This window comes from Capra hircus, chromosome 2, assembly GCF_001704415.2.
Source record: "Capra hircus breed San Clemente chromosome 2, ASM170441v1, whole genome shotgun sequence".
NCBI classification, from domain to species: Eukaryota; Metazoa; Chordata; class Mammalia; order Artiodactyla; family Bovidae; genus Capra; species Capra hircus.
Window position 1 is genome coordinate 13,612,493 of NC_030809.1, and position 25,210 is coordinate 13,637,702.

At 40.1% G+C, this 25,210-nt stretch overlaps 1 protein-coding gene across 2 annotated transcripts in view; it reads left to right on the forward strand.

The window, feature by feature from the left end:
- ZCCHC17 (zinc finger CCHC-type containing 17) overlaps positions 83-25,210 on the forward strand; it is a 51,507-nt gene continuing 26,379 nt past the window's right edge. Inside the window, exons 1-3 of one of the 2 annotated variants that reach the window (XM_013973678.2) lie at positions 83-180; positions 8,999-9,119; positions 18,096-18,153. In XM_013973678.2, coding sequence (XP_013829132.2) covers positions 9,054-9,119; positions 18,096-18,153 — 124 coding nt within the window. In that variant the 5' untranslated portion in view covers positions 83-180; positions 8,999-9,053. Of the gene's footprint in view, positions 187-8,998; positions 9,120-18,095; positions 18,154-25,210 lie in introns of both variants that reach the window. The other variant, XM_013973681.2, reaches the window with a different exon arrangement.

The following is a 25,210-nucleotide window of genomic DNA, read 5'->3' on the forward strand; positions in this document are numbered from 1 at the left end:
CCCTGAGAACTTTCCTGTTATTGGCCAGTTCTTTCTGACATCACTAGAGTACGAATTCAGGATTGGTGGGTAGAGCTGGAGTCCCGCCTAGGCGCGCTGTGTCTTGTGGGTGGAAGCTCACTGACTGGGTTTTGGTGTTTCGCGCAATGCTGCGAGGGAAAGACCAGAAGCAGACAACGAGTAAGTGTAAGGAAGGTCGGGGGGCGGGTGGCTGTGGGATCTGGAGTGGTCTGAGGCTGGCTCTTCTCAGATGCAGGTTTGATTGCAAGGGGCAAAGCGGGCCCCGAGTTCCTAGCTCTGGTGTGTAGTAGCCTGGGTTCCAAGCCTAAGAGACGCGGGTTCGATCCCTGGGTGGGGAAGATCCTCTGGGGAAGTGCATGGCAACCCACTCCAGTGTTTTTGCCTGGAGAATCCCACGGACAGAGGAGTCTGGCGGGCTACAGTCCATGGCGTCGCAGAGTCGGACACGACTGAAGCGACTTAGCACCTAGCCTGGGTTCCCTTTCTAGCCTGGAGCAGAGTTTTGGGAGCCTCTGCTCAGTCTGGGGCCCTCGATGGCTGACTTCTTCAACAGTGTTTTGCGTGCAGAGCCTTGGCGCAGGCGATCCCAGGGAGAAAAGGCCCATCTCCTAGCCTCCACCAGGGTCTTCTCTGACTGAAGAGGCGGACTTGTCACTGCCATGATTCCGCAGCCTTTACTAGCGCCTCCTCAGTGCCCCTCAGAAAGATAGAAATGAAGGAAATGTCCGACTCTTGGCCTCCGGAGTACAGTTTTGTTGAGAAATTCGAACTCAGACCTGTGAACTAGGCCTTCTTCTCAGTCGTCCAACTAATATTTATAATACAGAGCACTGGGCAGACATTGTGAACCAAACATGGTCCCTGACTTCAGAGCTTTAAGTCTGGGGTTGGGGGGAAATAGATGCTCACCAGTGATCTCACTAGGAAATGGGAAGTATGGAAGTGTGTGCTATCTAGGAGAGGTACCTGGTGTTAATGAGTGCCTGAATAAACAGGACGGCTTCTGTAAGGAAAATATGCCTGAACTGATAGCCTCAGGGAAGAATTATAATTAGTTGGGTGAAGCAAGGAAGGCAGAATGTTCCATCTAGAGCAGCATGTGCAGAAGTCCTGTGGCAAATGCGAGGAAAATGAGTAAAAGGCACAAAGAGGCCATTGTGGCCAGGACAGAGAATGAAGGGGAGTGTGGTACAAGGTGAAGCTGGAGGTGGGTAGAGGCCAAACTTTGTAGCTTTTACTTTAAGATTAATGGGCAATCACAGGGTTCTGTGTGTGTGTGTGTTTTTTTTTTTTTTTTGCTGGGTGTAGGGAGTGGTGTCGTGGGGAAGGCATCTTGATGCCTCAGGTTTAGTAGTGTGAATATACTGGAGGGGAAGTAGATGCAGATAGAGCACTTTGTTGAGAGTTGCTGGCAGTGAAGACTGGGATATTGGTGGAACTGAGAGCCAGAGATTTCCTGGACTCCTTTGCACCTAAGATGAGAATTGAATTTAGAAGTGAGAGGAGGAGGGTGAAAGGTATCCCATTTTGCTGGTAAATAAAGCAGAGGCTTTTTGGTTTTGTGAGTTTCTGTAGTGAGAGCCATAACTTTCTTATCATCGTGAAAACTGTTGTTTTGTGGGTTAGGAGTTGTTCCTGGGAAGTTCTACCAATACTTCTTATAGCCCTTCCAGTAATTTTGTAGGTCACATAATACCTGGCAGTAAATCCCTTTCTGCTTCACCTAGTTAGAATGGGTTCTGATATCTGCTGCACTCCATCAGAGTAGAGGTGTTGCTGGTTAGGTGAGTTATAAAGACAGAGTTAAAGGGAAGTTAGGCTGTTTTTTGGGGAGAAGGCAATGGCACCCCACTCCAGTACTCTTGCCTGGGAAATCGCATGGACGGAGGAGCCTCGTAGGCTACAGTCCATGGAGTTGCTAAGAGTTGGACACGACTGAGTGACTTCACTTTCACGCATTGGAGAAGGAAATGGCAACCCACTCCAGTGTTCTTGCCTGGAGAATCCCAGGGACAGAGGAGCCTGGCGGGCTTCCGTCTATGGGATCGCACAGAGTCGGACACGACTGATGTGACTTAGCAGCAGCAGCAGCAGGCTGTTGTTTGAATGTTGGACTGTAGAATTTAAGCTGGATAAGGAGGAAACTGAAGAAAAAGGAGAAGGCTGATAGATTGGAAGAAAATAGAGGTCCGTTTAGGAGGTTGGCTTCCTAAGTGGCTTAGCGATAAAGATTTTGCCTGCCAGTGTAGGAGATGCAGGTGTCCATCCCTGGATTGGGAAGATCCCCTTGAAGGAGGAAATGGCAGCCCACTCTGGACTGTATAGTCCATGGAGTTGCAAAGAGTCAGACACAACTGAGTGACTCTCACTCTCAGTATTCTTACCGGGATAATCCCATGGAAAGAGAAACCTGGTGGGCTGCAGTCCTTGGGGTTGCAGAGAGTTGAACACAACTGAGCAGGCGGGCATGCATGCTTATGAGGCCAACAAACAGTGTTCTCTGCTAGAGGGCTTCCATTTATCACGGAAGGTCGACTCAGTTGTCACCTTTTCAACTTTCAAACTTCCTTGTTTCCCCCAGGCCCTTCTTCTCTTTCTTATTTTCTTAGTAATTTGAACCGAATCACTTTTTTTGAAGCACTGATCATACTGCATTGTAATTGGTCACCATTATCCTTACATGACGAGGAAGTTTCTGAGGACAGAGATGGTGATGAAAAGGATGGTTTAGTAGCAAGTATGTGTGTCTCTTGGCACGGCCTAAGGTTTGTGTCTTTCAGGCTGTGAATTTGGGGGCTTCCCTGGTGGTTCAGGTGGTAAAGAATCCACCTGCAATACAGGAGATCTAGGTTAGATCCCTGGGTCGGGAAGATTCCCTAAAGAAGGAAATGGCAACCCTCTCCAGTATTCTTGCATGGAGAATCCCATGGACAGAGAACCCTGGCAGGCTACAGTCTTTGGAGTCACAAAAAGTCAGATACGACTGAGTGACTAACGCTAGCTATGAATTTTGGACAAGTTACTTTATTCCTTTAAAACAGAGATACCTACTTTGTAGAATTGTTATAAGGATTGAAAGGAGGTTTATGAAGTGCCTAACACAGAGCCTGACGTATAAACATCAATGAAGGTGCTGAATTGATAAATTAACTAACAATTTAAAATCAAGTAAAATTAAGTACTTTAGTAATTCAGTTGACAGTTAAGCATTTCTGTGTGCTCCATACTGTGGTAAGCACTGACGATTTGAAGGATATGATGTGCAAGACAAGGGCATGCTTAGAAGAAGTTCACAATCTAGGAAAAAAAAGAAAAAAACATTAGTAAATAGGATTTGAATCCCATCTCCATCATTGATGGTTTTGTAATCTTGAGCCAGATTAGTAAGGCGGCACATGAAATGAAGTTCCAAAGTGGCTATGTAGTATCTTTCCAATTTAATATTCTATGAACTTCTTATTGCTTGAGAGATAGGAGAAGAGGATGTGGTTATTTTTTTCCCCCAATTGCAGGCACATGGAAAAAAAGCCTGAAAAGTTACAAAATTATGGAGGTACAGTACAAAAAACTCTTTTTAATGAATCACTTGCAAGTTAAGTTGCTGACTGTTGTCCCATCACCCATGAATTAGTTTTCCTACAGACAAGGACATTCTTTTGTATAACTATAATATAACTTCTAAAATCAGAAAATTAGCCTTACATAACTACCTCTAACCCTCGTGCCTTGCTCTTCCATCCTTGGACACTGACTCCCCATTGGATTATCCCAATGTGCAGACATCCTCACCATCCTGCTCCTCCCTGCACTGAGTTGCTCTTCTTTGTAAATTTCCTCTTCACCCAGCATAGGCTCCAACTTCACTCTGGGCTACCATTCCCCTGCTACACCTCCCATTCCCATTTCCATTCTTGCACTATATTTTTCTTGCTGCCCTTTGTTTTGGGAAGGAGGTAGCGAATAACTGGGTCCCTATTGCTTCCCTACTTATTATAATTGTTTAAAGCAGTCAATGAAACAATTAAGGGAGACTTTCTGTCTTTAGAACTATTGCAAGGTAACTCCAAATGGTGTACCTCAATCCTTGTCAATTTACTAGCTCTTTTAAGTCCACAGATTTGGTCTTATTGAACTAGACTATATCTATCTCAATGTTTTATAAACTTTTTAAAAGCAACAGAACTGTTTTTTTCCCAAATGAGATGTTACATAAAAGCTTGATAGGTAAACCAGATCAAAGCAGAATATACTGTTAAAAGTAGGCCCCATCCTATAAACCGCCCCCCATCCCCATAACACATCCCAAAGCTGGGAGGGCAATAGGAATCAGCAATAATCGAGTGTTTAGGACTTCCCTGGTGGTCCACTGATTAAGAATTTGCCTGTTGATGCAGGGGACATGGGTTCTATCCCTGGTCTGGGAACTTAATTCCCAAATGCTGTGGGGCAACTAAGCCTAGCACCCTAGAGCTGGTGTTCCACAACAGAAAAGCCACCACAGTGAGAAGCCTGTGCCACAGCTGAAGAAAGCCTGGGCCCAGCAGAGAGGACCCAGTCATAAATTAAATAAATAAAACATTTTTTTGTTTTTTTAAAAAAGATGATCAACATCTACTTAATTACTGGGGCGAGGCTCCTTGCTTCCCAACTGCTGGGGTGGGACCTCTCCTAACTCTGATTTTTTTTGCTTGTGCTCCCTCATCTTTAGTATGGAGACTCTCTTTTGGTTGGTTGGTGTAGGCCTTACTTTTTTGAGGCCCCTAGGTATCTCAGAACAGACTTTTTAAAAATGAACTTGAGTTATTGAGAAGCTTCTCGATAACTACCATGCCCGCTTAGGTAGATTTTTCCCTAGGTATTTTATTATTTTTGATGCGATTATAAAGGGAATTGTTTCCTTAATTTCTCTTTCTGATAGTTCATTGTTAGTGTATAGACATATAACAGATTTCTGTATATTACTTTGTATTTATATTAGTTTTGTATCCTTCAACTTTACCAGATTCATTGATGAGCTCTAGGAGTTTTTTGGTAGCGTTTTCAGGATTTTCTATGTATAGTATCATGTCATCTGCAAACAGTGACAGGTTTACTTCTTTTCCAATTTGGATTCCTTTTGAATAAGCATTATAAAACCCTAGGTTTCTGCAGAATATAATTTGAAAAAAATCTAAATGCCATTTAAACAAATGGCAACCCTTTACAGTCCTGAAATTGTAAGCCTGTTACTGTTGTATAATAAGATTTCTCTCAAAAATGCATCCCAGTTTCCTGCTTAAAGAATTTCATAGGGTTTCTCAAGCTACTGTTCTAAAAAAGGAGCAAATAGGAGAGCTTTAAACTTAGCTGTTCATACTCTTATGACAGCAAAAATCTGTAAAAAATAACTTAAGATTGTATAGCTCTTTCTGTGACTTTTGTTTAGAGAAGAACAGTTGACAGAGTAGGTTATTTGAATTTAATTTAGATGTCCTAGCTGCTGATGCCTGTATGGAGTCTTTACCTCAGTACTGCCCCAAGAGTTGAAGGGATAATTGAGGTGTCTTGATAGAGTCATTGGCCTCAGGTTAATAACTTTTGTTTTAGGATATGAGGTGAGGAAACTGGGCAGAGGGAAGGGAAGAACTAGAGATGAGACTGCATAGCTTGGGAATTGGAAGAGGCAGGATCCAATCAGGTGATGCTTAAATTTAAGCTGTTTATCAGCCATTTCTCAGGAACTGACAAATCAGTCGTAAAACTCACCTCTGGCTGACCTAAACAAAAAAGGGCAAATTTGTTATAAAGATATGAGTTGTCTTATGGAACTCAAGGACAGGCATGTTCCTGGGTGTTGGAATGTTTTAGAACTAGGGTTTGGAAGGCTGACAGAATTTTCTTTCATTTTTAAGTGAGACCGTTTAGTTAATGGATGGTCACTGTAAATCAGGAAGAGTTTCCAAAAGTAGGACCTGAAGTAATCATCTGAAAGTATAGGGGTGTGCTCAGGGTTCAGAAGAAGACAAAGTATTTGCCTATGAAAACTCAAGGAAAATAGAGTTTCATGTCTTAATGTATCAGTTCAGTCCCTCAGCCGTGTCCAGCTCTTTGCGACCCCATGAATTGCAGCACTCCAGGCCTCCCTGTCCATCACAACTCCCGGAGTCTATTCAGACTCATGTCCATTGAGTTGGTGATGCCATCTAGCCATCTCATCCTCTGTCGTCCCCTTCTCTTCCTGCCCCCAATCCCTCCCAGCATCAGTCTTTTCCAGTGAGTCAACTCTTGGCATGAGGTGGCCAAAGTACTGGAGTTTCAGCTTTAGCATTAGTCCTTCCAATGAACACCCAGGACTGATCTCCTTTAGGATGGACTGGTTGGACCTCCTTGCAGTCTGAGGGACTCTCAAGTGTCTTCTCCAACACCACAGTTCAGAAGCATCAATTCTTCGGTGATCAGCTTTCTTCACAGTCCAACTCTCACATCCATACATGACCACTGGAAAAACCACAGCCTTGACTAGACGGACCTTTGCTGACAAAGTAATATCTCTGCTTTTTAATATGCTGTCTAGGTTGATCATAACTTTCCCTCCAAGGAGTAAGTGTTTTTTAATTTCATGACTGCAGATACCATCTGTAGTGATTTTTGGAGCCCAGAAAAATAAAGTCAGCCACTGTTTCCACTGTTTACCCATCTGTTGGCCATGAAGTGATGGGACCGGATGCCACGATCTTAGTTTTCTGAATGTTGAGCTTTAAGCCAACTTTTTCACTCTCCTCTTTCACTTTCATCAAGAGGCTCTTTAGTTCTTTGCTTTCTGCCATAAGGGTGGTGTCATCTGCATATCTGAGGTTATTGATATTTCTCCCAGCAATCTTAATGTATAGGGGGTCATAAAGAGTCAGACACGCTTATGAGGCCAACCAACAGTATTCTCTGCTAGAGGACTTCCATTTATTCTTAAAGTTCTACTCACTTGTCACCTTTTAAACTTTCAAATGTCATTATTACCCCCAGGCTCTCTTCTGTTTTCTTAATAAGTAAGTGAGTGAAATCACTCAGTCGTGTCCAACTCTTTGTGGCCTCTTTGTTTTCTTAATACTTTGAACCTAATCACTTTTTTTTTTTTAAAGCACTGATAAATACTGCATTGTGGGCTTCTTAGATGGTACGAGTGGTGAAGAACCTCCTTGCCAATGCAGGAGACATAAGAGACGCATGTTCGATCCCTGGGTTGGGAATATCCGTAGGAGGACATGGCAGTCCATTCTAGTATTCTTGCCTGGAGAATCCCATGGACAGAGGAGCCTGGTGGGCTATAGTCCATGGAGTCTCAGAGAGTCCGACTTACCACTGAAGCAGCTTGCCACAGCACACAGCACAGCAGTGATTTATCTTGCAGAGTAAAGAGCCATGGTTAAGAGCCACTAGGTTGCTGGTTTCCTCTCTGTTTAAAACCAGAAAGCTGAGCAAGAGTACCTCTAAGGTCTCTTCCAACTTCAGAGTTCTGAGACTTGATACTGTGGCAGCATCAGTATCACCTGGGAGCTTGTTAGAAATGCCCTTTCTTGGGCACCACCCTAGACCTACTGAATTGCAATCTGCATTTTAACATGATTCATAGATAGTTAAATAAGTTCTGTGTATCCAGCTATGGGATTATTATATAGGCATTAAAAAAAGATGTGTGTATTTATGTATGAATTATTAAAACATAGAAGAAAATGACTATTAACTAATATTAATTAATGGCTTCATGATTCCATTAAAAAACCCACTTGTACATATAAACAGTCTGAAAGGATATAAATCAGGCTGAATTAAAGATGATTTTCTTTTCATTATTAATGTATTATATGAACTTTTGAAATGAGCATGCATGTTTTAAATTTCATTAGGGGAAAAAAGTAAGCTATACTCTCTTTTTGAAGTCATTTCAATGCCTGCTGCTGCTGCTGCTAAGTTGCTTCAGTCGTGTCCGACTCTGTGCAACCCCATAGACGGCAGCCCATCAGGCTCCCCATCCCTGGGATTCTCCAGGCCAAAAATACTGAAGTGGGTAGCCATTTCCTTCTCCAGTGCATGAAAAGTGAAAGTGAAGTGAAAGTTGTGCCCAGCTTTTAGCGACCCCATGGATTGCAGCCTACCAGGCTCCTCCATCCATGGGATTTTCCAGGCAAGCCTAGTATCATTTTTGAAAGGGCTCCCCAGGTGGTACCGTGGTAAGGAATCTACCTGTCAATGCAAGAGACACAGGTTTGATCCCTGGGTGGAGAAAATCCCTTGGAGTAGGAAATGGCAACCTGCTCCAGTATTCTTGCCTGGAAAATTCCATGGGCAAGGATCCTGGTGGGCTACAGTCCATGGGGTCACAAAGAGTCGGACACAACTGAACGACTGAGCACAGCACAGCATCATTGTTGAAAGCATGGACTGTGATGTCAGCCAGGATTTAACTCCATTTTCTGGCTTTTTGACATAGACCTATTAAGTTGTCCTCTGGAAGCCTTGGTTATCTCATTCAGGTATATGATAATTACTTGAACCTACATCTTGAAAATTTTGAGGATTAAATGAGATATTGGATGTTCAGTACTTAGCACAGAGCCTGAACATAGTAAGTGCTTGATAAACATTAGCTCTTATTACTATTATTACTATTACTCTTATTACTATTATTGTTCCTTTTTTTTTTACAGGTCCATTCATTGCTTCCCTCCCCCACCCAAAGCCTTCAATTGGCAAAAGAGTAGCAGTAATAACAATTAAAAAACAAAAAATAGGCTAATGGCCTTGAGTAAGTATCAAATTGAAAAGGAGTAAGATCAAGGTTTCCAAAACTCCCCATAATTACAGTGGACAAAAGAGGTTTGAATAAAAGTACATGGTGTTAACTCTAAAGATATTATTCTGTAGGGACAACGTGTAAATCAGCAACACTTTTTTGTTTATACGGATGTCTCTAATTGTTGCTTGTTTTATTTCTTTGTGACAGAACACTTCAACTAGCTTTAGCAGAAGAGAAATGGAGGAACCATAGAGCATTAAGGATGAATTCAGGAAGACCCGAGACCATGGAGAACTTGCCTGCTCTTTACACTATTTTCCAAGGAGAGGTATATTCTTTTGTCTTTGAAAACCTACCATTTACATTAAGCATAAATTAAGGGTGAAAAGCTTCGGGGTTTGGAGCTCCTGACTGCTTGAGGATGCCTTGAATGTTACAGTTTAAATGGGAAGTTCTAGTAGAACATCTCACTCCCACATGCACCTCCTCTAAGTTCCAGACTTCTAACTACGGACTTGACACATCTTCATTTGGATAACTCATAGCGTCTCTGATTTAAGGGAATTTTTTTTTTCCTTTGGACTTCGCTGGTGACTCAGACGGTAAAGCGTCTGTCTACAATGTGGGAGACCCGGGTTCGATCCCTGGGTCGGGAAGATCCCCTGGAGAAGGAAATGGCAATCCACTCCAGTACTATTGCCTGGAAAATCCCATGAACAGAGGAGCCTGGTAGGCTACAGTCCATGGGGTTGCAAAGAGTCAGACACGACTGTGCGACTTCACTCACTTGGTCATGCTTCATGGCTTGTGGAATCTCGGTTCCTCGACTAGGGATTGAACCTGGGCCACTGCAGTGAAAGCCTGGAATGCTAACCACTAGACTACTGGGCAACTCCCTCTAATTTATGTTTTAAACTGAATTTTTGATTTTCTCAAGAAATCTGTTCTTTCATTTTTCCCATCTCAGCAAAAGCACCCGTTATTCATTCAGATACCCACGCTAGAAATCCAGGCATCATCCTTGATTTCTTCACTTGATTTGATCTTTTTTTCCCTCTCCAGTCTAGTAGCAAGTCCTGTCCTTCTACCTCCCAAATATGTCTCTGCTATCCATACGGACACCTTATGGCACCCCATTAGTTTAACTTTTCCATCTCTTCCTAGCCCTTCCTGGGTTCTCTACTTCTTTTGTAGTTCCCTTCCAATCTGTTTTTCCACATTGTAATCAGAATAACGTTTTATTTATTTATTTGGCCACAATGCACAGCTTACAGGATCATGATTCCCCAACAAGGGATTGAACCTGAGCCCTTGGGAGTGAAAGCCTAGAGTCCTAACCATTGGACCACCAGGAAATTGCCCAGAATGTCATTTTAAAAACAGATTGGGGAGAAGGAAATGGCAACCCACTCTCGTGTTCTTGCCTGGAGAATCCCAGGGACGGGGGAGCCTGGTGGGTTGCCGTCTGTGGAGTCGCACAGAGTCGGACACGACTGAAGTGACTTAGCAGCAACCTAGAAACGTATTAGAAACCCTTCCTGGAAAAGACATGGAATTAGTGTATATCATGCTTGCTAAGTGCTTCCTAGGTTTTGTTTGGTAACCCGTAAAAGTCACAAATCTCACATCATTATATCAAAAAATGAATATCTTTCTCTGTACTTTTGATGTGTATTTAATCATGGATCATACCGTGGATTGTAAAAGCTTTTATTTCAACTATGTGTGAAATCAATACATGGTTATTAATAAAAGTGAATGGCTTTTAGTGTATCTAAAAAATAAAAACAGATTGGACCAAGCTGCTTTCTTGAAGCTCTTCTCGGTTTCTCATTACAGTTGAATATTTCCAAATTTGTTTTTATGACCCTTGGGTGACTTGGCTTCTTCTTACTCTGGCGGTGTTGTTTTGTTCTACTCTATTCATTGTCTTGTTGCTGTTTAATCACTAAGTTGTATCCAACTTTTAGCGACCCCATGGACTGCAGTCCCTTAGGCTCCTCTGTCCATGGGATTTGAAACTTGGATTCAATCCCTGGGTTGGGAAGATTCCTGGGAGAAGGAAATGGCAACCCACTCTAGTATTCTTGCCTGGGAAATCCCATGGACAGAGGAGCCTGGCTGGCTACAGTCCATGGGTTGCAAAAGAGTCAAGACATGAATCAGTGACTAAAACAACAACAATTCTTTGTCTAGTCACTCTGGTCTCCTTATAGCTTCAAATATTCTTAAGCCTGCTTCCTTCTCAGAACTTTTGTACATGCGGTTGTCTCTAACCATCCCGCGTTCTCACCAACTCCTCATTTTTTAGGTCTCAGCCCAAATGTCATCTCTTCAGAGATCTTTTTCCCACCATAAATAAATGGCTCGCCTTATATTTATTTTGTACTTGTATAAAGTCTGTCTTCCTTCAGTTCAGTTCAGTTATTCAGTCATGTCCGACTCTTTGCGACCCCATGAATTGTAGCATGCCAGGCCTCCCTGTCCATCACAACTCCCAGAGTCTGTTCAGACTCATGTCCATTGAGTTGGTGATGCCATCCAGCCATCTCATCCTCTGTCGTCCCCTTCTCTTCCTGCCCCCAATCCCTCCCAGCATCAGTCTTTTCCAATGAGTCAACTCTTGGCATGAGGTGGCCAAAGTACTGGAGTTTCAGCTTTAGCATTAGTCCTTCCAATGAATACCCAGGACTGATCTCCTTTAGGATGGACTGGTTGAATCTCCTTGCAGTCCAAGGGACTCTCAAGAGTCTTCTCCAACACCACAGTTCAGAAGCATCAATTCTTCGGTGATCAGCTTTCTTCACAGTCCAACTCTCACATCCATACATGACCACTGGAAAAACCATAGCCTTGACTAGATGGACCTTTGTTGGCAAAGTAATGTCTCTGCTTTTTAATATGCTGTATAGGTTGGTCATAACTTTCCCTCCAAGGAGTAAGCATCTTTTAATTTCATGACTGTAGTCACCATCTGCAGTGATTTTGGAGCCCAAAAAATAAAGTCTGACACTGTTTCCACTGTTTCCCCGTCTATTTCCCATGAAGTGATGGGACCGGATGCCATGATCTTAGTTTTCTGAATGTTGAGCTTTAAGCCAACTTTTTCACTCTCCTCTTTCACTTTCATCAAGAGGCTTTTTAGTTCCTCTTCACCTTCGGCCATTGGTGTCATCTGCATATCTGAGGTTATTGATATTTCTCCTGGCAATCTTGATTCCAGCTTGTGCTTCTTCCAGCCCAGCATTTCTCATGATGTACTCTGCATGTAAGTTAAATAAGCAGGGTGACAACATGCAGACTTAATGTACTTCTTTTCCTATTTGGAACCAGTCTGTTGTTCCATGTCCAGTTCTAACTGTTGCTTCCCGACCTGCATACAGGTTTATCAAGAGGCAGGTCAGGTGGTCTGGTATTCCCCTCTCTTTCAGAATTTTCCACAGTTTATTGTGATCCACACAGTCAAAGGCTTTGGCATCATCAATAAAGCAGAAATAGATGTTTTTCTGGAACTCTCTTGCTTTTTCTATGATCCAGGGGATGTTGGCAATTTGATCTCTGGTTCCTCTGCCTTTTCTAAAACCAGCTTGAACATCTGGAAGTTCACGGTTCACGTATTGCTGAAGCCTGGCTTGGAGAATTTTGAGCATTGCTTTACTAGCGTGTGAGGTGAGTGCAATTGTGCAGTAGTTTGAGCATCCTTTGACATTGCCTTTCTTTGGGATTGGAATGAAAACTGACCTTTTCCAGTTCTGTGGCCACTGCTGAGTTTTCCAAATTTGCTGGCATATTGAGTGCAGCACTTTCACAGCATCATCTTTCAGGATTTGAAACAGCTCAACTGGAATTCCATCACCTCCACTAGCTTTGTTTGTAGTGATGCTTTCTAAGGCCCACTTGACTTCACATTTCTCAGAGGATGCTAAACTCCATGAAGTCAGGGCCCTGCTTGTTTTGTTTACTGTTGTATAGTCTCAGGTAGATGAGTAGAAGATGGTAGGTGCTCAGTACACCTTGATGACTGAATGAATGATCAACCTTTGAGGGAGAAGGCATTGTGTTTGTTTAGAGAGCAGAGGCTTTGGAACCATACAAAACCGGATTCCAGTCCTAGCTCTTTTACTTACTATGTAATCTTTGAGGTTGTCACTTCATTTCTTTGAGCCTCAGTTTTCTCATTTGTTAGATGGAGAGAGAAACAACTTTCATAGGATTGTGATGATGGTTAAGTAAACTATCATCTATGAAAACACAATGCCTGAGATACAGCAATTCATTAATGTTATCTCCCGTTTTTTAAAGCAAACGAGATTGTTTTCAGTGTCTTAGAGGTACCTGTTTTAACCATGTCACTCTTATGGCGTTCATACTTTCTTTATGACAGTTGACAAAAGTTTTACCACCTAATAATGTGAGGCCTTTGAAGACAGACTTTGTGACTATTGGTTGATTGTAGATAAATGTGGTTCTAGACTTCTGTTAAGTGGATTCCAGCTTTTAATGTACAAGTCAAGGTAGAAACGATGATAACATTCTGATAAATAGCAAGCAACTGCTCTTCAGAACCTCTGTCCTCTTTCTTTAGGGCCTATGGTATCCCCAGAGGTCAGTGAGATACTAGAGCTCAGAAAGAAGAAATTGTAGCTCAGGAGATAAAACTGATTTTTCTGAACAGGAAAACCTCACTTGTCAGGTATTGCACAAAAGGAAGAAGAGCTCTTTCCACAAACTGACTCAGATTTCTAGTAAAGTGGCTCCTAACCTTTATCTTTTTATATGAGACGAGGCTTGAATTAGTGTAGATTTTATATTTTATTGGTCAAGGATGGATGGGCTAGAGTAGTGTTCAGAAAGAACTTTATAGTTGTAATACTAGAACTATAGTTCTAGTATTTTAGGAACACATTTTGAAAAATGCCTAGAAGTGACTGGAATAAGAGAAGGAGCAATTTCATGATAAATTAAAAAGAAGAAACTTCAGAATATTCATCCATTAGTTGAGTGCCTAATATTTATAAAGAAGTATTTACATTAAAATTCAAAAAAATTTTGTAAGCCCAATGTATGTCAGCACTTGCACACGTTATGTGTCATTGACTTTCTTGGAAGAAATTGTTAATCCCATTTTATGGATAATGAAACTTCTTAGAAGTTAAATAATTGCCTTGATGGTTAATAAATGGCAAGTTCTAAATCAAGTTCTCCAAGTCTGCAGCTGGGGTCATTCAGTTGTTCATAAATGTGTGGTGGAACCAAAAGATCCGTAAGAGAACTCTTGACTGAACTGGGTAGTATAGGAGGAAGGTGGACGGTAAACTTAGTTGTTCTGCCATCATTTGTTGGTATCTCTATCATGACATTTATAGTCTGTCTTGTACTATGGTTTCTTGTGTATACGTCTGTCTTCTCCACAAGAAGGTGTGTTACTGGAGAGCAGAGGCTGTTTATCTCATGTGTCTTGGTAACTAATTCAAAATTTTTTAAAAATAGACTGAGCATCTCTTTTTTTATGTTGTTTTTATTTCATGGTGCCTGATGTTGTATCTTGCATGCAAGTGCTTGGTGAATGAGTGTTTGAGTTAAATTTGAATCTAAGCGTTTTGGAATCAGTTCCCTTTGAAGAAACTGGTGGTGTGCTGCATATTCTAGCAGTTCTCTTAGCAGGCTCAGCATAGTTGAGGGGCCCAGTGGCAAGATTGCTGGGAAGCTAATATTCATCCTTCTCTTGTCCTCTGAGAGGCATCTTGGTGCCAGAGTCCATTAAGCATGGTAGGGGGTATAAACATAGCAAAGAGATTTGGGATTTGGCTTAGCCCAGCCATAGCCAAAGAACTGCTGAAGCGAGATTGGTGTTGGTAAATTGAAAATAACATTGGATTAGAAGTCAGAAAACTTCTATACCTGGTCCTGATACTTTCTACCTTTGTGACTTTAGACAGATAACATGTCTCTGAGCCTCAGATTCCTCGTTTACATTATGGGGATAACTACTTTTAAGGCTGATGCAACGTCTAATCTTGAAGATGGTAAATTCATTTTACCTAAGCCCTGAGTTCAGTTGAGATAATTATTGAATTTTCTCCCCTGAGCTGTTTGATTAATTGTCCTTGGGACACCAGGCAGACTGTGTAATCATCTAAGGCAGGTGCCATTCTGTTAATTTCAAGTCTGACTGCACCCTAAGAGACACAGTGATGGAAACACCTGGTGTTAGAAATGGGCAGGAATGTGTTTCCCTAACTAAACAGTAGAGTGCATCCATTCTGGAGCACATTAACCTTCTCTGGGGATAGGCCATATTAAGATCTGTTACGATATTTCCACAAAAGATCATAACGTGACAGTGAAGTTTCAGGACTGAAAGGCGATAATGTTTTTATAGCAGTAAGGTGATTTAGGCTTCAGTTTCCAGATGCTGCTTTTAAGTTGTTTAGATAATTATGCTCTTAAATAAGATGTTACACAATATCAAGCATTTCAGCCCTCTATCTAGAACCCTGGAGCAAAAGCCAGAGTGCTTTTAGTTGTTCCAGAAAGAAGAAGGGATTTTCTTTTATTGTAGCTAAAAATATTAAGTTTTATCTTCTTTATCCATGTAGCCTTTTTTACGGAGAATAATTTGCTTTGTGAACTTGGATAAGTACTTCATGTCTCTGGTTTTCACTTTCTTCATTTGAAAAATGACAGGATTGGATCAGCTAATCTCTAAAGTCCACCTTGGCTTGATTTAAAGTACAGTATCTGCCTTATTGTCCTGTTTCTTTGGGAATACCTGGTCTCTACCTCAACATAGCGTATTCGTCATTTTAAAATAGGAGTTTAGAAATGTTGGTTCTTAACCCATTCTTAATGCTATATCTTGGAGAGTTAAAGTGCCCATTTAAGAATGAGGAAAAAGAAAAAAAGGAAAAAAAAAAAAAGAATGAGGAAAGTGGAAGTTTTTATCTATTTCTATCCTAACATTGAAGTGAAGTGATAATATTTGGTGAACTGTGAGGCACTGGATTATGAGCCAAAGGATCTAGGTTTTGTGCCTACTGTATCTAAGTTAATTGTTTGGCGGTTCCAGTAGTCGCTCACATTTTTGTGCTTCAGTGTTTTGGACTTTAATAGAAAGCTACAATTTATTGAATGTACTTTGGATGCCGGGTACTAGTACCTGATTTGTTATTTGCAGCAGCAAGGTGAGTACAAATGGGAAAGCAAATTATGTTCAAGATTCCACAGGTAAGAAGTGGCAGAGCTGGGATTAGAAGCTACATCTTTCATTTCAAAGCCTGGGTTCTTCCTATATCTAAACTGTTTTGCCTCATCTGGAACATGAGGGCCCACTATATATACTCCTAAGATTGTTACCAGGAGCAGATAAGATAATAAATGTCACATTGCTTTTGGCTGTTAACAGTTTTATAGTTAAAGGGAACCCATGAGCAGCTGTAGTGTCATTAAGAACTCCCTGGATTCAGATTACAGCTCTGCTACTTATTAGCTTTGAACATTGTATATTTGAACACTTGGTCTCTCCATGCATCAGTTTTGTCATCCATCAAATGAAAGTAATAACAGTCCAACATATGGTGTCATGAGGATTATGTAAAGCACTTTGAAGAGTGTTTTGCATGTAGTGAGTATTTAGTATATGTTAGTGAATAGAGGTGCAGCAAAAATTATCTTCCCCTTTCCCTTCTTCCTTCCCCTTGTTTTAGTTGTGTTTAAGTGTAAACAGTGATTGCCCAAGATGAAACAACTAAGTTTAAAGTCACTGGAAAGAACAAAGTTTATGTGTGTAACATTGTATTGAATATTTTATTAATAATGATGAATTTAGTGATAAATACAGTATATACTAATCCCAATCCACAATTGGAAGCAGGGGGTTAGAGGATAGAGGGGAGGAAAGCAGTAGAGGTAGAGTCTGAGATGATGATTTATTTGACAAGGCTTTTGGGCCTTATGTTTCTGTTACCTATGGCCTGCATATTACATAGATCCATCAAGCCTCTTGTGTTGTTGTTATTCAATCGCTAAGTTGTGTCTGACTCTGCTACCCCATGAACTGCACCACGCACCAGACTTCCCTGTCCTTCACTATCTCCCTGAGTTTGCTCAAACTCATGTCCATTGGGTCAGTGATGCCATCCAACCATCTCATCCTCTGTCGGCCCCTTCTCCTCTTGCCCTCAGTATTTCCTAGCATCAGGGTCTTTTCTAATGAGTTGGCTGTTCAGCTTCAGCATCAGTCCTTCCAATGAATAATCAGGGTTGATTCCCTTGAGGATTGACTAGATTGATCTCCCTGCTGTCCAAGGGACTCTCAAGAGTCTTTTCCAGCACCACAGTTTGAAAGCATCACTTTTGGTGAGCTGTAGACCATGGAGTCGCAAAGAGTGGATCATAACTGAGTGACTAACATCAAGCCTCTTACTTCCCCATTGTAGGTCAACTCTGCAAAAGACAACTGTTTCTCTGATTATATCTTTTCAAGTTCTGTCAGATGTTGTCTGTGTAATGACTTTTTCTTTAATTGTCTTGATAAAACCCAAGACTCCGGTTTGGAGTGAAATGGAGCAAGCTGTATGGTCTTACTGGTTCAAAGTTTAGGAAAAAGAGATGCCTCACACGATCCATCCCAAAGTATTAAACTTCTCTATTTGGACTGGGGACCTCCATTCCAGAGAATATAAACTATAACTTTATATGGATGTGAGACTTGGACCATAAAGAAGGCTGAGTGCCAAAGAATTGATGCTTTCAAATTGTAGTGTTGGAGAAGACTCCTGAAAGTCCCTTGGAGAGCAAGGAGATCAAACCAGCCAATCCTAAAGGAAATCAACCATGAACCTTCACTGGAAGAACTGATGTTGAAGCTGAAGCTTCAATACTGATGCAATGAACTGACTCAGTAGAAAAGACCCTGATGCTGGGGAAGATTGAGGGCAGGAGGAAAAGGGGATGATAGAGGATGGGATGGTTGGATGGTATCAGAAACTCAGTGGACATGAATTTGAGCAAACTCAGGGAGATAGTGAAGGACAGAGAAGCCTCACAAAGAGTTGGACATGACTTAGTGACTGAACCACAAGTACCATAATACCATCTGACATAACTCCAGTCTCACCAGTGTTTTTATTAGAATCACACATACCTGTCAGTTTAAATCTCTAAAAGAACAGAAAGAATATTTGACAGAATATCAATTTCAGGCAGTCAGTACCAAGTGGAAATTCAAAGAGATGAGGTTAAATTCTACAGGAGAGAGCTCATTTGTGTGACAAAGATTCTTTTTGTTTGTTTGTTTTTATAGGTTGCTATGGTCACAGACTATGGAGCCTTTATCAAAATCCCAGGCTGTCGGAAGCAAGGTGGGAACCAGTAACTCGAAATTCAGCACTCTTCATTTGGCTCTGTCTACTTTCACCTCTAATTATAAGCTCTACTTTATTCAGATAGTAGTTTGTTTTTGTTTCTAGTGTAAAGATACAAATACAGACAATTGATTAAAGCTCATTTTTAGGAAGCCTTAACTCTGAAGAATGGTGTTTTTCTGACTTCTGGGGAGGGCAGGGGGCACAACCATTTGTGTTCACTTCTAGAAGTAACTCTTCCCTAAATTTCTCCTGTGATCCTGGTTGAGTCACTTGACCTCTTTGGACTTAGGATTTGGGGGAGAGCAAGCTACTTATTCTCTGAGACTAACGTTGTGAGTTTTCTAGCATGTTGCATAGGGAAAGGATATAGTATTGTAACCAGTACAAATTTATATACATAAAATGCTTTAAATTTTCTTCATAATTGATAGGTATCTATTGAACATTTTTAGAGAATCCCTTTTGTATCTATAGTCTTATTTGTTTCTCTAAATAATTGTGTTAAGTAGATTCCATAGACTGGTGACCTGCTCAGAATGTTTGAGCTAGGTTATAGCATGGTCAGGACTAGAACCCAGGCCTCCTGATGCAGATGTGTTAAAGATCTTAATCTAAAAGATATACATAAATATATTATTAGGAGAAAATATAGAAGAGTATTTGACTACATAAAAGTCAATATAGAAGTATATTTGACTATATAAAAATAAAAAACATAATTGTAAACATCATCATAAGCAAAGTTAAATGAGAAAAAAGAATTTGCAGTCCATATGACACAGGACTAATAGAAAAGAGGAAAGTAGGAATGGGGCCAAGGATATGGAAGGATAATTCACAGGAGAAAAAACAGCAGTTGAACAATAAATATCTTACAAGATGCTCATTCTCAATAGTGATTAAAAATATAACTATAATATATCCATTCAATGGAATACTGCTCTGCAGTACAAAGGAATGAGAATGAAGTATCAAAATACACAATGATCTAGATTCATTTCCAGAGAATTATACTGAGTGAAAAAAAACTAATCCTGAAAGATTACCTGTATTATGGTTCCATTTATATAACATTTTTAACAGCTTTATTAAGATATAATTCACAGATCTACATTTCATTCAGAGTGCATAGTTCAGTAGTTTTGAGTATAGTCACAGAATTTTGTAACCATCACCACAGTCTAGTTTGATACCAGTTTTGTCATACAAAAGAAACTCTGTAGCTATTATCGGGCTTTCCAGGTGGTACAGTGGTAAAGAATCTGCCTGCAATGCAGGAGACCCAGGTTCAATCCCTGGGTTGGGAAGATCCCCTGGAGGAGAAAACGTTAACCTGCTCCAGTAGTCTTGCCTGGGAAATCTCATGGACAGAGGAGCCTGGTGGGCTGCAAAGAGTTGGACAGGACTGCGCATGAGCATGCTTATGTGACAGTTACCTATTATCAATCACTCCAGGCTGCTTATCTCCCTCTCCCCCTTTTAAGGCATGTTCACATATGCCTATGGCTTCTGAGGTAACTCAGTGGTAAAGAATCCACCTGCTAATGCAAGTGCCGTGTTCCATCCCTGGGTCAGGAAGATGCCCTGGAGGAGGAAATGTCAACCCACTCCAGTATTCTCGCCTGGGAAATCCCATGGCCAGAGGAGCCTGGTGGGCTACGGTCCGTGGGATCACGAAAGAGTCAGACACAACTTAACAACAGCAACATATACTTATGTATTTTAAATGTCATTGTGTATATTTAGAAGAAAGTTTGAAAGAATAGTCAACAAATTAGCCGTGGTCACCTGTGGGGAGCTTGGTTTGATCAAGGAGAGACGGAAAGGGAGCTTTCACAGTTTGTGTACAGCAGAAATTAAACACAACTTTGTAAGTCAACTATACTATACATTTTTTTTTTAAAGGAACTTTTGCTATTTGTAATTTAAAAAAATTATTTTTTGTTTTACAAAAGCTGACCTTACCTTTAGCTTTGGAGACTACTCTGCTGCAAATTGCATCTTAGCTAATTAGAAATAGCTTACTAATAGTTTCCAAGCTAACAATTGGCAATCTGTAATAAAATCTCTCTTTTCATGTTGGCTGAGATTTAATGACATGAAACTCATCCTCATCCCTGTATGGTATGCACCTCTTTAGACCTGAAGACAGATTTTCTTGTCAGTGTGCTTGCCATAGACACCAGTACCTGAAAGTCCCATTCTTACTTGAGCATTTATGTGACACTTTGGTGACTGTGTGAGGATTAAAAGCCTGCCACCTTCCAGCTAACAGTTAGTCTTCAACTCACTTATATCCATACCCTGTCAGATGATGCCTCTGATCGTGACTGCCAGTTTACAAGTGACTCTGTCAGTCTAACACCTGTGCTGAGATAAGCTTGAAGGGAGAGGTCAGAGAGCCAAATCATTAGATGGAAACTCCACGAGTTCTAATCCTGGGCACATCTGTAGGTTTATTGGGTAACTTGAGCAGTTGACTTTTCCACAGTATACTTTAGCTTCTCTGCCCTTAAATGGAAGAAGATTATTAAGTACAGTCCTGAGAGGACTGAGTTATGAAATAAATGATCTCTAGATTTTAACATCTGTCAGGAAGGTAGACTCTAATTTGAGTTATTTTTCTCAGATTTCTGTTTTCAGAATTTTTAAATCACTACTGAGTCAAAGACTGGTTCCTAGTATTCAGATCTAAACTAAATTTTCTTTCCCCTCTTATAGTATTGTCTGATAGAACTTTCCACAATGATGGAAATGTTCTTTATCTGATATGTTGTCTAACACCAGCCAGTTCTCCAGACACCAACTGGTTGGAGAATTAAATGTTTCTGGTCAATAATGTTTGGGTAACAAAAAACATATTAAATATGTCTCCAGTCAATACTTTGCTATGAATCAGGAGTTCTCTCGACCTCCCCTCTATGAGTTTGATAATTTGCTAAAATGGCTCACAGATCTCAGGAAAACACTTTCCTTTTGTTTGCCAGTTTATTATAAAGGATGCAAGCAGGAACAGCCAAATGGAAGAGATGCATAGGGCAAGATACAGAGTGGGGAGTACACAGAGCTTCCATGTCCTCTGGCATACCGCCCTCCAACAGGTTGATGTGTTCAACAACCTGTAAACTCTCTGGCTGTCATTGTTTAAGGGTTTTTATCGAGCTCAGTCTCTAGGCCCTCTCCCTCTTTCCTGGAGGTCAGTGGAGCTGAAAGTTCATCACTTTCATCACTTGGTCTTTCTGGTGACAGCTCCGTCCAGGAATTATCAAGGGTCCCCACAACAAAGTGGGGACTCTTTAGCATAAGCTCTAGTATGATCAAAAGAGACTTATGAATTACAAAGAAACCACTATCTCTAGGGAAATTCCAAGAGTTTTAAGAGTTCTGTGTAGGGAGCAGGGACAAAGACCAAATATATTTTTATATTATACCACATCTGTTGTTTAATACGGTAGCCTACTGACTTTTAAATTTTGTTTGTTTTGATTAAATTCAAACTTTAAACATCTGTAGCTAGTGACTATTGTAGTGGACAATGCAGCCCTATATGTTTACGAAGTTCTTTCTTTCTCTACTATCCTCTTCCCACCAGCATTGAACTACAAAATTTTGAGAGTAGAGATTATTCATTGTTGCACTTTTAAAGTGCCTTGCTTGTGGTAGAAGTACAAATATTTTTAGCAGTGAATTCAGGTTTAACAAATGATTACTGAGTTCTGTGTTTTGGTCACTGTGTTACGTGGGAACAGAGATAAGAAAACATGGTCCCTGCTGCTCTCAGATTGTTTGCAGTCTAGAGGTGTAAACAAATTACAATGTAGTGTAATGAAATGAGTGAAGTTTCAGTTAGTCCACTGAGCTGTGAATAGGCTACTGGGATAAGTCAGGGCCTGCTACAGTGCCTGAGATATAATGGATGTTCAGCGAATTTTATTAAATGAAAAAATAAATCCTAGTCCTAGCTCTACCACTTACTAGCTTCTTGACTATAGCAGGTTGCTTGTCCTTGAGCCTTCGTTTCCTTATCTGTGAAATAGGACCATGTGTGTTATTTTTAGAGTTTCTTGACTGGCAAGATCATGTCTTAGCTCATCCTTAGATCCATTTTTGCTTATAGTATAGTGGATGTTTAGTAAATGTCTGAATGAACCCCTAATACCACAGGATAAAGGATGTGCAAGCACTTCAGTTTATGTGCTTACATTATCGTTGTGAATCGCTGCTTGAAGATATTCAGTTAGCCAAAAAAGTTCATTCTGGGTTTTTCCGTAACAAAATCCAAACGAACTTTTTGACCAGCTCAGTAAATTAACTTGAAAAGTCTAGAGAGGAAATTCATATGTCCCAGAGGTAAAGGAGACCTTATTTTCATGTTTTTTGGCTGCAGCTGACCTCTAATGGTTTGTAGTTTTTACCTTTTTCCTTTACTGTCAGTGAACTTTGTAAAATTAATGGTGAACATAAAACAGTTGGGGGAATATTTTTAAGGGAACTGTTATAGGCTCTGTTTTTTTCATATGACAGTTAAGATTCTAGCTCTTTCCAAGTTGTCAGAATTTTTTTTTTTTTTACCAGCAGACACTCAGTTGGGACACATTCTGTTTAAGTGTTATGTTGGGTATATTGAATATGGTGATGGACTTGATATGCCCTTTGGGTATTTATGACTTAATGTCAGAGATCCAGATACAGACTGCTTCCTCCATGTAACACAATGAGCAAAGCATTTGTGTTGATTTCTGTTTTAGAGCCTTTGCTAGACAAGAATTAGATGTGTTTCTACTGTTGCGGATTGTCTTTCTCTTTTTAATTGAAAAGATAACAGATTGATAATATAGAAAATAATGGAGAAGTATCAATATGATGTTGAAGACATTTGAATTGCATTTCTTTATCAGCTCTGCCACTTTGGACAATTTACTTCTAGACTATTTCCTCATGTGAGTCTATGTCACAGGGCTAATGTAAGGAAGGATTAAATGGATGCGTGGATATACTGTATCTAGTGAGGTATCCAGTATGAACTGAGGGAGCCTCATGTTTTATTTTGGTTTTCTGCCATATATACTTAATCCAACTATTGGTGGTGTGTGTGGTTAACAATGAAATACTTCCCAAGAATTCAGGCTGAGAATGAAACTAATGATAAATCCCTCATACAGAGGATAGGATTAGCCACAGATAGAAATATACCGGGTAATTGCCTGTAAATCTGTGACTGAAGAGATGGGAACATTCAAGACTTCAACAAGGTAATCTGAGTTTAATTCCAGGGAAAAAGAACTGGAATGAAATTGCAGTTTAGTAGACTGAAATCTAATTGATTGTATCTTTCTACTAGGAAGAGATTATATGAGTAGATATCAATCTCTGGAACATAGTAAAAGAAAGCCTGAGAGCCTGAAGTTAGCAGTGTTTATCTTACCTTATTAAAGAAGAAATGAATCTGATGATAGGAACGAGAGAGATGGATTCTTTTATGAGGAAGTCCATCAAACCTTCATAGACAGGAAACATCTCTCAAAACAGTTTGTTTCCCTTTTCTTATTCCATGTTGAAACAATTTCCAATCATTAATCTGATTTTTAGGTCAGATTAATGATACTGGGGTCAGTGAGTAGTTTTCCCAGATAAGGACTTGGAACCTTCCAGGTATAAGAAAAGTATATCTTCTATTGTAAGTTAATAACTTGGTGAATTGTGTGTATCTCTGAACCAATCACTAAATTGACAGTCTAATTAATGTATTTTGGTATATAAGCATCTGCACGCTGAAGATTCCTACACTGTTTTTTCAATTCATACCCCTCCTCTGATCTGTGGACTTACATATCCAACTGCCTACCTGACGTTTACATTTAAGACTATGGGCTCAACCATTTCTCTTGTTTAATTCACCCAATAAGCGAAGGAGATAAGCCATTAAGTTTCAACTATAAAAATCCTACACACCAGTATAACAATTTTTGTGTTCCCTTTTCATCTGTGTCCATGAGACATAGTTTTACATAATTTCAATCATAGTGTACGTATCATGTTTAGATTTTGTTTATAAATATATATATTTGGTTTTATAGCTAACATTTTTTATGGTTAAAAATATTCATGCTTATGGAATAATAAGAGAGAACCTACAAAAGCAAATGATCATTACTACCACACAGAGATAGGTGCTGTTAACATTTCAGTGTATTTCTCTATAGTCACATATGTACATAGAAATGAACATACTGAAATTAAGATTATATCCTGTGTATACATTTTGTAGCTTTTATACTTAACGAATGTTAAACATTTTTTTGTCTTTTAAAACACTTTTTATAAACATTTAAATGGCGTTAGTTTATCATTCACATGTATCACATAATCATTTTAAGTTGTTTATAATTTTTCATTATTAATGCTCTGCAAAATGCCATATTGAAGAGATGCTTGGGCCAAAAAATATCCTACTTTGGAATCACATAGGAGAACAAATGGTTAACTCATTCTTTCTTTGTGGTACTCCAATAAATAGACCTGTTTCAGGAAAGAAAATGTTCTCTCAAGTATATTAGGTTCAACATTAATTTCCTTCACAACTTCCATTTGCAGTTCAGGAAAAAAAGTGAAGTTTAGAATTAGAGGACAGTTGCAGCCACAAAGATGTCAAAATGAAAGGTTTCCCTTTCCTTTAGGGCATCTGAATTTCCTCTGGGTTTTCTAATTAGGTTACTCCGCTCATTACGTGATCACGAAGAAGAAAAGAGCCCAGATTCATGAATTTTATCCAATTTAAAGATTATATGATGGTCTGAAATTTAAAACATGGGTTATATAATATATATATAAAGCATTTTGGCTCTGGCAGTATTGGAAGATAGACTGTCAGCCTCCAGAATCAGCTGAAGTAGGTCTGAGAGATCCAATAACCATGAACAGAGAAAGGAGTGGCTTCCCACAGGAACTCCAAACACAGATGGCAGATACTTTGTTACAGGCGTGTGCTGACAACCTTGTGTATGCATGTGTGTGAGAGAGATTGAGAATAAAGGTTAGTAATTCTCTCAGG